The sequence below is a fragment of the Pezoporus wallicus genome, unplaced genomic scaffold, assembly GCF_028554395.1.
Source record: "Pezoporus wallicus isolate ANWC-B61680 ecotype Strahan unplaced genomic scaffold, APGP_CSIRO_Pwel_v1 contig_14789, whole genome shotgun sequence".
Classification (NCBI taxonomy): domain Eukaryota; kingdom Metazoa; phylum Chordata; class Aves; order Psittaciformes; family Psittacidae; genus Pezoporus; species Pezoporus wallicus.
In genome coordinates, this window is record NW_026642978.1 from 49,108 (window position 1) to 60,957 (window position 11,850).

The following is an 11,850-nucleotide window of genomic DNA, read 5'->3' on the forward strand; positions in this document are numbered from 1 at the left end:
CGGCCCGGACACCGCCCGCTGCCACGGCCACGGCCGCGGGGCGCGCTGGGAGCCGTAGTCCGCTGGCGCCGGCGGCGCGGGGCAGGCCGGGAGCCGCGGAGCGCTTCCGGGTCGCCGGTTCCCAGCGGGGCGGGGAGGAAATGAGCTCAGGCGGCGGCCGCGGGGCTGCGGGCGGCCGCGGGCGGGTGAGAGGGGGCGCGCTGCGGGCAGGGCCGGGGAGCGGGCCCCGGGGGAGCCGGAGCCCTCCCCGTTGTGCGCTGCCGTCCGCCGGTGGGTGAGGCCCGCGCAGGCCCGGCTCGGCTCGGCGGGGCCGGGGTAGGAGGCCGGCGCGGGGAGCGGGGCGCTGGTCCCCCCGGTAGGACCGTCCCTTGCGCGGGGAGCTCTCGGCAGGGCCCGGTGCCTGAGCTGTCTCCGAGGCCCCCTCCCGCTCCCACAGCGGGCAGGAAGGAGCGTGGAGACCCCCTCGAGTGCTGATGGATGGGGTGGGTAAAGGCTCCACCAGGCTGTTGTTTGCAGGGAAGGCCTGCTGGGTAACGAGCGCGTGAGAGGGACAGCACCGAGCCCTACCTGGACGGGCGGTGCGGGGAGTTCTGCGCCCGTTCGGCTGGGCTGGAGGAGCAGGTGAATCCTGAAGCGGCAGAACGGGCTGAAGGCCTGGCTGTAGTGAGTACGAGCAGACGGGTCGCTGTTGAAGTAGGAGAGCTCTGTGCGTGGTCCTGTCTCATTGCAGAATCAGTCTGGCCGTCCTCGCAAACACTTTTCTTTCTGAAACAGGGATGACTGAAGGTTAAAGCAGGGCAGGACACTGATGGCAAACGTGAGGTTAAGAGCCCTATTTTTACCACGGTTCTTAACTACAAGACAAGATGTAGTTGTTTCTGGCATTGATTTAGCCATAACAGGTCGTAGTAAGCACCTATGAGTGGTTGGAAGGAACTGTGTCACTTGCAGAATGTGGGCCATTCTGAGGGATTTCGCTGTACCCCCCTCAGCTGCTTTATCTGAGGAATGAACTTCACTGTGACCCTCACGTTCTTGGGGCTTCCCTGGTTGGTCCCATGTGCAGTGCCCCAGCACTTCGGTTTGCTTAGGGGCTGCTCAGCGTGGGCATGGTGGTGGGAGAAGCTTGGTCCTGCCTGGTTGTGGCCTCAAGCTGGAGCTTGCCATGGTGGAAAGCAAGTGTGGGAGCCCCAGTTAAAGCGTTTGTGGACAAATGGAGCTCTTTGGCACTAGAATTCTTAGAATTGGTTTGTGACTGATGATCTGCACAGTGTCTATGTTGCTTGTTATTTAATAGCTGTTGTAGCATTTGCTTAATTAGAATGAGTTAAGAATAGCAGAATAACGTTGTGTTTTAGGTGTTGTTCCAAGTTCAGTAGTTATTCAGATCTCTGGCAATTTTAAGATACCATCTGTAGTTGCCACGTAATTTGCTGTGCAGACGGATGGATGTGGGCTTTTTCTCTGTTGAAAGCTGAGGTGGGGTGAGAAGGAAGAGGCTGTGGGATGAATAGCAGTATAATTAGCAGGTTATTTATTTATAAAGGTTACTCATGAGCCATAGGCACAGGATGGAGAGGGGAGGAGGTATTTGTAGTCTGAAAGTTTTAAAACAACGACAACAAAACCCCAAGAGCTAAATGCTTTTGAGAGCATAATTGTTAGAAGAAAGATGGGTGAGAAGCTTGTGTTTGTACTTCTCCAGTTACAGAACTTTGGATCTGGCCTGTTAGAGTTTCTTTCTTTGTCTGTTTCTATTTTGAGCTTATTGCCAATGGGAAGATAAAGCACAGTGAGACTGGGGAGAGGAGGCAGCAGTGAGTGGCTCGATGGGTTTTTAATGGAGACAAACGTTCCACTTGAGTGGATGTTCTTGGCAGGGGGAGTGTGTTAATTTTTGGTTATTTTTTTTAATAATTGACTCTTGGCATTCTAGGATGAAGGAAGAAAAGTTTTGAATGAAAGGAGTTGCCAGGAAGTAGGATGTTATGGTCCAGCACTGCAGTGTGGAGGCATCTGAAAAGACACTTGTCAGTGCCTCCAGTTGAAGAGCAAACCCCCAAGCCCCACAGGTGCAAACACCCACCCTGCTGAAGGGAGGGCAGAGAGCTCTCCCCTGGTGTTCCAGCTCTGCACAAAGGGTTGTGTTCTGGGAAGCTGAGAGGGAGACAGGTTCCAGCCCGTCTTTGAGCTCAGACCGTAGTGTTGTGTGGGGTTTGAAGGGGAAATAACAGGAAGCCTGGAAAAGTTGAGTGTGCCTCAAAGCAGGAAGGCAACTGTAACGTGACTGCATTCATTGCTGTGTGAGCTGACAGAGCTAAATCCTGGTTTGTCAGTGTGCGCAGATGTGTCCTTGGGAATCTGCTGAAAGTGTCTCTTCGTGGGTTTGTTGTAAACAGACATTCCAGGCTCCTGTCCTGACCTCATGCCTTCCTGTTTCAAGGGCCCCATGGTTGTGACAGCTTTTCCCTTGCTGTCCTCGTCTGGTGACTCGTGACCCGTCACCAATCACGGCGGAGTCTATCAAGCCCACGCTCTGCAGGGTCGTCATCTACCTCCAGAAGGAGATGTCGGGGGACACGTGTCTGACCACCACCCTCTGCCCGGCCGCGGGGCCCAAGCCCAAAACCTGCAGCTTCAAAGGGGGCAGCCTTGGCAACAAGTACGTGCGCCTCAATGTTGGGGGCTCTTTGTATTACACCACGGTGCAAGTCCTGACCAGGCACGACACGATGCTGAAGGCCATGTTCAGCGGCAGAATGGAAGTGCTCACGGACAAGGAAGGTGAGGAAATGTCTTTTGTTGTTGAGAATTTTGTAACAACAGTTTTGTAACTGGGGTTTGCTGGTGGTCTTTAAAATACCTCAAGACTACGCTCGGTTAAGGATGTAGGAGAAGAGATATTCCAAAAATAACTTGGAACATTAGGCAGCCAGTTCCCATTGGTGCTGTCAATCCTCTGTGCTTTATAGAAATGTGCTCTTTTGTTACTAAAATTAACTAGCAGAAGGACTGGTTCTTTCCTGTGCTCACAGCTGGTGTGCAGATCCTTCGTGTTGTTCTGAACAGACAGTCTGTAGGTTGTCATTTCTGTCGTGTCATGTAGTGGCATCATTGGAAATGTGCGTGTGGGGAGAGATGCTCAGTTTTCATCTTCCAATCTTGGCATAACCGTGCTTGCGATGTTGAAAACTTTTTTTTCCCTCCTCCCAGGGGCATGTTCCACTTGCGGTGATGCTGTGACGGTGTTTCGCTGTCACTCAAGCAGTACGTCACCTCCTGCAGGGCACTCGATATTGATTGGCTTTATAAAAATCCACTTTACACTACAGAGAGTAGAACAAGAAGGATGATAAATATCAGCAATGGCTACAAGTGCTTTCATTTTCCTTTCTTTCATAGTCCAGGGCAAAATGACACCTTAGGAATGGGGTTTGTGTCACTGTGGAGGGGAGGCTGGGAGGGGCTGGCAATTATTTAACCTCTTGGTGTTCCTGAAAACTCACATGCAAAAGCTCTTTTGCCTGCCCAGATGACATCAGTTTAAACTTGATGCACAGCAGTGTGTTTACTCAGGCTGAAACAACTCCTTGTGGTTTTGCATATCACACAAACCCAGTTCCCCTTGACTGGGTCTTGTTCAGTGTTAGTACAGCTAACCGCATTTAGCCCAGCAGCTCTGTGTAGGAGCCCCAGCCTGAATGGAAAACAACTGACAATGGAAAACAGTCTGACAGCTACAGCTGCAGACCCAGCAGTCGTTGGCATACTTTTCTACGTCATTTTCTGTTCCTAGGTCCTAAAATAACACTCTGCTGCTGCCTCCTGCATTATGGAAGAACACTTGGCACTGTATTAAGCCTTCTGCTGATGCGCATCCTACATGGCCATTGTTTGCTGTCGAGTCAGACATCCTGTTTCCTAGTGAACATGACTTCAGGGGTGTTTTACAATTGTGAGAGCTGTCTGCCTCCTGTTTCCTGCCTGCATCCCTTCTCTGCTCCCTCCTGATCTGCCTCTGTCCTGTTCTTGGCTCCTGTTTGGAGACCAGAACAGCTTTCTCCCCGTACTGGGTTTTCTGGGCCAGTCTGCCTTTTAGCATCTTTGGAACACTTTCTGTTCTATAACCAACTTCAGTTTGCTCGCAGTCACCAGATTTCCCTGAAGGAAATGGGAAGAGTACCATGTGGTGTTTAAGGAAGCATCAGGCTTATTTAACCTCTCCCAGCAGCTTTTCCTTGCGCCCTAGAGTTGAGGCTGTTGAAATGATGTGATGGTTATTTTTCAGGCTGGATCCTTATAGACCGTTGCGGGAAGCACTTTGGAACAATTTTAAACTATCTCCGGGATGACACGATTGCACTTCCAAAACACAGGCAGGAGATCAAAGAGCTGATGGCAGAAGCCAAATATTATCTCATTCAGGGCTTAGTGGACATGTGCCAAGCAGCCCTGCAGGTAAGTAGAAGTAGCCTGCAAAGTTTTTCATGGATGTTTTGCATGTAAAATTGACATAAGACAACTCGAGAGAGCATTTCATGGTCTTAGAGATAGCATCAAGTCTAAGAGGTATAGAACAGCCTGGAGGAAAATGAGACGGCAGTCAGGTGAGTTGTGAGAGCGAATCCAGGATGTTTAGCAAAGCCAGGGTTGTCCTTGCTCTGGGTGCACGCCTGGGGTTTGGAGATGCTTTGAGTAAGAGACACTGAGTGCTTTAAGGACATTTCCTTGTGTCAGTTTTGTGAATAGTAATCCCGTAGTAGCTTTATTCATTTTAGAAGTCTTTGCATTCAGCTGATTGAAATCTGCTTGTTCTGCCAACTTTTGAATAAGGTTAGCCCAGATGCAATATGTAGAACTTATTAAGATTGTGAAAGGGATGCTTCTTGCAGGACAAAACTTAGTAATTAATAAATGCCTCACATACTGGGTTCAACATACTTGTATCCACTGAAAAAAACACAAAGCCACACTGAAAATTCTCCTTCTGGATTGGAATTGAAAACCTTTCTTCTAAAAACAGAATGTTCTAAGGCCTTCCAATTAGCTATCGAGCTGTCCTTAATTTGCTACATGAGGAATCTGGAGTCACAGACTGCCACATGCTCTCGATTGTTGCTTTTATATCAGAAGGAGCTGAAGTCCATTTGGTGACATGCTGTTCTTGCCAAATGCTCAGTTCATAGTGGCTGATGCTGTTACATGCAGCAGTGCTTAGAGTTGATAGAAACTAGTGCAAACCCTTTCTATCCTTGCTTTCAAAAAGGGTGGAATAATAAAACCACTGAAACCAAATACAACTTGAGCTCAGAGTCCTTTGCTGTAGCTAAGGACATCCACCTGCATCCCAATAGTTCCATTCCGGCTGCCTTCTGGGGCTGAGCAACCCCCCTGCAGTATTCATGGGTGCAGATCTGTGTGGTTGCTGTAGCAACATGGAGCTTGTCCTTTGCATCACACGGTTTGGAAAGTGGCTGGAGGGGTTGGAGGAGACAGGAGCAGTGCTTGGCTTTAGCATTTATCTCCCTTGAGTTTGTTTACTCTCTCTTTTCTTTCTTTAAAACAGGACAAGAAAGACTTGTATGAACCTGTCTGTAGCATCCCCATTATCACATCTCCAAAGGAAGAAGAGAGACTGATAGAATCATCAATGAAAGTAACTGCTTTTCCACAACTACCCAGTGAGAAACTGATTTTTTGCTAAATGTCTTCAGACACAGACCTTAACCTTTTCTGCCTTTTCCCTTTCTTTCCCCACAGCCTGTTGTTAAGCTGCTTTATAATAGAAGCAACAATAAATACTCCTACACCAGGTATGTCAGGCTTTTTTCCCGCTGGAATGGGGAAGTTTCCCTTTGACTATGGGAGTGGAGGAGGATGTGGGATGACCTAACTTGGGGTTTTTTGCTTACAACATTGCTCTTCTATGGATTTGAGTGCAGTTAGTTCAGAGTGATGTGTATCTGAATGGCGTGTGAACACAGCAGGCAGTATCCATTGAAGTTTAGTGTACAGTTCAGTTGTGTAAGAAACATGAACAGAGACAAGGGACAAGAGATAAGAACAACGGTTATTAATGTTGGCTGAAACTAGGTATAACTTCGGTAATGCAAAACAAACCAGTAACCAGAGCATCCCTACCGCATCAGCTTAGCTTGATTTTTTGAGTCTGCAGGTACCTCTGCCAGCAGTCTTTGACCTACAGACGTTTTTAGTGCTCCAGTGCCTCTATATGAATTAATTTTTTGTTTACAAAGGGAAGTACCTGTTCTGCTCAGGAGCAACCCAGATAGGGCCAGGGCAAGAATTTACTGGCTTTCCTTCTATATAAAGAAACATTATATGTTTAGTTTTATGCTGTAAATATCATGATCCCTTTGTTAAGATGCTACCAGAATGGCTTTGGGTTTTCCCTAGCCAGTCATTGAGGAGATGTGAGTAATCCTTTATGCTGTGCACAGTCCTCATTTTCAGCCTTTTCCATCCGAGATGCAATCTTGAAAGTTTTTTTCTCTAGACAAACAGTGTCTGGCTGTCAAGAGAGATGGATTCTAACAATCATGGTATTTCAGGTAGTGGGGAAATGCTACCTGCGGGAGTGCTGAAGAGCAGCAGCCTGGTTTCAGCAGACTGCATTCTGTATCTGCCTTATCGGATTCCTCCCTGTGTTACCCTTTAGCTTACAGCTGTGATGCTAAAGCAGCACAGAAGAGCACATTATTCACCCTGGTCTGGAAATGAAAACGTACCAGTAAGGAGAAAAACAGAATCCTAGGTACCAGGAGGTGCTGGTATCTCAGCTAGCTGGAGGGTTCTAACTGTACCTTGCACATGAATCTGCATGCCTTGCTGGTGTTTGAATGAGGCATCCTTACTTAAAATTCCACGCTGGCTGCTAGCAAGCAAAGATTTTTTCCTTCTGTTCTTCCTAATTAACAGTATAACAGGAGCTTTCTCAGTTGTGTTGTCAGTGTGGTCTAATAAGATAAATGGATAAAGTTTTCCACATTCTTTTCCCAGCTCTGCCTCTTTATAGAGATTGGAACTTCGCATTGGCTGAATCCCAGATTGCTTTATCAAATGATTCTTGGGAGCTGAAGGCTTTGGTTGCACATCATTCTTTTTGGATTTAGCTCTGAACAGAAATACTTCTCAGACTAAATATTTTATGGCCCAGTTGGATAATCTCATTAGCAGTGTCTTGATGCACAAGTATTTCATTGCCTGCCTGGGCTACTTGCAAATGTCAAGATACTCATGAAGTAAGATCTTGTGTCTCTGGGTGAATTTTTGGCAGCACGGTGTGAACCTGGAGCTTCTGGGTCCAAAGACCGTGCTTTCAGCTGGCCTTCTAACACGTGTTAGCTCTTTAGATTTTTCCTGTTATGAAGCTAAAGGGAACTGAAGTGAACATGTCATTTAGTGGTTTTGAGCATCAGTCGAGAGACAGTTATAGCGCGCTGATGTAATGATTTGGGAGATCGTGCTGTCGTTGTTAATTACATAACTTGACCTCTAAAGGCTGGTGTGTTTGCTCATGGGCATCAGAGCATCTTATTTGTATCTGAAATTGGCTATTACCCTCTCTTTTCTTGGCAGCATATGGCAATGAGTCACTACTTATTTGTAGTCTTCAGTTAGATCAATGCTTAAAGCTGTAGTGGAACTGGCATATAAATTCTGTAGAGATGGCCAACTGAAAAACCCCCATGTTCCTTCTGTTGTTGTGTTTCAGTAACTCAGATGACAACTTGCTGAAGAACATAGAACTGTTTGACAAACTCTCGCTCCGATTCAACGGCCGAGTGCTTTTCATTAAGGATGTTATAGGGGATGAAATCTGCTGCTGGTCTTTCTATGGGCAGGGTCGGAAACTTGCTGAAGTCTGTTGTACCTCTATAGTGTATGCTACAGAGAAGAAGCAAACCAAGGTAATGGAGTTTTCCCACCTGCCCCTTATGGTTTAAAGAAAACCAGGTTGATGATACATCACAGAAATATGTAGGTTTTGTATAACTAAAGCCAAATTGCTAGAGGCAAGCAATATCACTCAGTAGAAAAGCTTTGATACTCCCTCTCCTGCATGTTTGCTGTTTTTCAGCCATGTAATCCTGCATATATCAGGAAAAGGATGTGCGTTCTTTTCTGTAGGTTGAGTTCCCCGAGGCAAGAATTTATGAGGAAACACTAAATGTCTTACTGTATGAAACCCCACGCGTTCCTGACAACTCCCTGCTGGAAGCAACCAGCAGGAGCCGCAGCCAGGCATCTCACAGTGAGGATGATGAGGGGTTTGAACTTCGTGACCGAGTGCGCCGAATCCACGTGAAGAGATACAGCACCTACGATGACCGTCAGCTTGGCCACTAGCACGTCCTTCAAGGAGAAGGGGGTTGGTGTCAAGGCTCATGTTGATATTCTTTGAGGGAGATCAGGAAGTAGGGAGGGATTGGTTGGATTCTGTGGATTCATCTTCATTTGGCTTCTTGGCTCCATAGAGAAGCAAATGGGCATTTGTGCACACAAAGCAACACTAAAAGCCAAAGGGCTTTCAGAGACGATGTTCGTTTTGCACCATGTGCTTTAAATGCAGACTGGTCCCTTTTCATGCCACACGAGGAATGGAATTCAGGATGCTGATTCTGACAGTTTGTGGTTGCTCTTTGATGTCTAAAGACTTTGCCAGGTTTCTTACTTCCTTGAGAAGTCCTGCTCTTCCCGAATGAGGTGGTGGGATTTGAAAAGCTTTTCCCAGATACCTGCCCTTTTTAGGGCTTTGTATAATGGAACTTTGAAGTTTTTAAGTTGAAATACTGAAGAGGTGGCAGAGAGAACTTGAACATGGCTACTCTTAGTAAACACTGTCTGATAACCCCCAGAAGAAATGGTTAGCTACCCTGTATTCAGGTGCACTGCACTTGTGATTCTTCCACCTCCTGCCCCAGTACACATTCAAAGGTTTGTGTTGCAACAAAGCTTATCTCTAAAAGTCATTAATTCTGAGGCAAGCTCTTCCAACGAGGTAAGACTCAAGTCATGAGAAAACCTCCCCTAGTGGAAGATCTGTAATGAGTTGTCTTGGGAGATGGAGAAAGGGGTTTGGGGAAGGAAGAAACCTTTTCAAGTAAGAAAACATTAGGAAGAAATCATGGCAGGGTTGCTGTTCTTGAGGCCTGTGATAGTGTAATCCTGTTCATATAAACAATGGCAGTCTGGGAATTAGTTTTTTTTACATTAGTTTCTTCCTGTGGCTCAGAAGTGCTATTTGATGTGAAATTTCTCAAGCAGCAGGGGAAAAATTGCAGTGACTGGGGAAGTACAGACTACCCAGTGTTCTGTAAGGCTAGATGATGTTCACATAGGGAAGAGTGAATTGTTTTGTGCTCTGAATCCCTTCTCGAGCATAGAAGTTGAAATGGAAAGAGAAGAACAGTCATAAAGATCTTGTTCTATCATGAAACTGCAAGAGGCTTTGGGCACAGGAGAGGGGTAGCTTATACTGAATTTTAAACTGAAATAATCACTTCTGAGTGCTTGGCTGGGTGCTTATTGTAAAGGGCCTTTCAGAAGGTTGGAGTCAAGGCAGCTCTGCACACTGGCTCTCTGGAAACAGTTTCGAGTTTAGTGTGAAAGGTCCTTACTGTATTTTTAGATGTTTGTGTTTTCTACATTGCAGATTCCAGCATTACCACTGCTCTAAACAGTGATCACTTGATGGCTGCTCACTGGCAGCTCTGCGCCTGTGGCAGCAGTGGATCATGCTCCACAACTGCTTTGCTGTTCTCATGTTGTACATGAACATGGAAGCTTCAGATTCCATGATGATTGGTCTGGAACTGTTTTGGCCAGTGCCAAATTTATGTATAAGTTTTAAAGCAAATTAGTGCAAAAGCCTGACAAGAAAATAATCCCAAATGAATACAGTGAAGTCACAAGTAGAATTAAGATGGTAGATGGTTTGGTTGTAATAGAAGCAGTGGAAGGAACATAAAAATGCTTTCCACTCATTTAGGTTTTTGAAACTGAAACTGTTGAGGCTTGATAAGAAAACACTAATGGCTGCAAGCTGTCAGGATTTCACTGCCCAGCCAGGCCTCTGCTTGTGTCAGGAATTCCCTTAATTCTCCCCACATTCAGAAGGCAGCATGGCCCCGGTGTTGCACCTGCCTTTTTGTGAAAGGCCTCTTTAATAACCTCTTTTCTTTTTATATTTCTTCTGTAAGCTGTTTTCCAGATGTTTTTTCTATTGTGCCCCTGAAAATACAGCTGCTGAGATGAGTTGTGACAAAGATCTTGGTGGGTTTTTTTTCCTTTAATTCTGTTAGAGTGTGATGTGGATAGTTTAATTTTTTTCCCTCCACTGATACTATTTAAATTACGCTGTGGTGGGTGCTTTGAAGCTCCCAGCAGAGCCTGTAGTGGTGGGGTCTTTGTCTGCACTTAATAGCATCCATTTGGTCTATTGTACTTTTTTGCATCTTCTAGCAGGTAAGTGCCTCCATGTGTGGCACTTCTGTGTCTTGGCAAATGATTCAGACTATTTTTTGTTGTTACTATCATAGTGAGTGTTACCAGAGTGAGTGATGATGCTAGCCTAGCAAAACTGTGTTTAAAAGAAGCCATCAACAGAAAAATGGCATCTTTGCCTTTATTTTCTGTGGGTAGTACAGGTATGGGAAGGAGCATATGAAAGAGAATTGAGTATCTGACCCACATGCTAGTCCAGAGGGTTTCATTCTGTGGTCAGATTCTGTGCTCCCAGGTTTCATTCATGAAATGGATTCAAATTGTGAATTATTACTCTCTAAGAAGCAGAGAAAAGCATGTGTTTTGGTTTATTTAGGTTTTTTTTTCCCTGTCTCCCATAGCCAACAAGTAGTATTAATTTCAGATTTGAATTTAGATGAAATTAATCTTGGAAACAAGCTGTTTTGAGAACCATCTGGATTGTGAGAATCTTCTGAAAAGCGCAAAATAACTTCTTGGTATTTGTGGAATATCAGAACTGTAAGCGGTTAGGAATGTTCTTTAAATATGTACAGGTTGTCTCTTCATTTCACCTTCTTCTCTCATCCCCATTCATTCTCCCTTCTCTACCCCCAGTTAGTACTGACCACAAAGCATCTGCTTTTAGATTAAGATACAACTAGAACTGGAATTATATTAAAGAGTGCTTGGCCAGTGTGGACAGAACGCTGTCAGTCTGTCAGCTTTACCCAGAGTAGAAATCTAATTGCATAAGCATCTATTCAAAAGACATTTCAAAACCATGGTCTTGATGTTCTTTGTCCTGGTAAGATTTTCAGGATGTGGCAGAGATCCCAGTTAAATACCTGTGGCTGGGTTTGACTGGCAGTGCTGTGGTTCCCTCCACTGGTGGACAGACAGGAACAGGACAGCAGGAAATCCTCTGTGGAGGTGTGCTATTCAGACGTGCACCAGGCTGAAATGATGTAGTGTTAGAGAGATCCCCTCCCTTGGTGGGCTGCTGTTTTTTGGTAAAATTTGGAATTCCTGGAGTTTTTTCTTACCTAAATGCTTACAGAATTGGATCATTTACATGAAATCTCAGTAAATGAAATGCAGATGTAGCTGCAGCTGTCACACAATTCATGGGTTGAACACTTCTCTAGTACAGGTGATAGGGCACTATTTTTTCTGGAGTCCTGCTCCAGTACAGGGTGTTAACTGAATGTCCTTTCCACCAAAATCATGGCATGAAGATTTTTACAGTCTCTGTGCTACCAGGTTCTGATAATTTCAAATACCTTAGTTTTGAGGTAACACATGCTGTGTATTCTAATCCTAATTGTGCTTTCCTTAATTGAAGACTATAAATTGTTTTGGCAA

At 45.6% G+C, this 11,850-nt stretch overlaps 1 protein-coding gene across 1 annotated transcript; it reads left to right on the forward strand.

The window, feature by feature from the left end:
* Nucleotides 1-93: 93 nt before the first annotated feature.
* Nucleotides 94-10,468, forward strand: TNFAIP1 (TNF alpha induced protein 1). Its single transcript, XM_057396475.1, has 7 exons — nt 94-185; nt 2,444-2,784; nt 4,289-4,458; nt 5,567-5,656; nt 5,761-5,813; nt 7,736-7,931; nt 8,152-10,468. Exons 2-7 carry the CDS (start codon nt 2,568-2,570, stop codon nt 8,368-8,370), a joined length of 945 nt encoding a protein of 314 aa, XP_057252458.1. The 5' UTR covers nt 94-185; nt 2,444-2,567; the 3' UTR covers nt 8,371-10,468.
* Nucleotides 10,469-11,850: the final 1,382 nt, after the last annotated feature.

What these genes read in the sequence shown, in the direction of transcription:
- TNFAIP1 (XM_057396475.1), top strand. Translation starts at nt 2,568, where the DNA reads ATGTCGGGGGACACGTGTCTGACCACCACCCTCTGCCCGGCCGCGGGG. An exon ending in AGTGCTCACGGACAAGGAAG is followed by an intron (nt 2,785 to 4,288) that starts GTGAGGAAATGT and finishes GTTATTTTTCAG; the next exon opens with GCTGGATCCTTATAGACCGT. An exon ending in CAGAGAAGAAGCAAACCAAG is followed by an intron (nt 7,932 to 8,151) that starts GTAATGGAGTTT and finishes TCTTTTCTGTAG; the next exon opens with GTTGAGTTCCCCGAGGCAAG.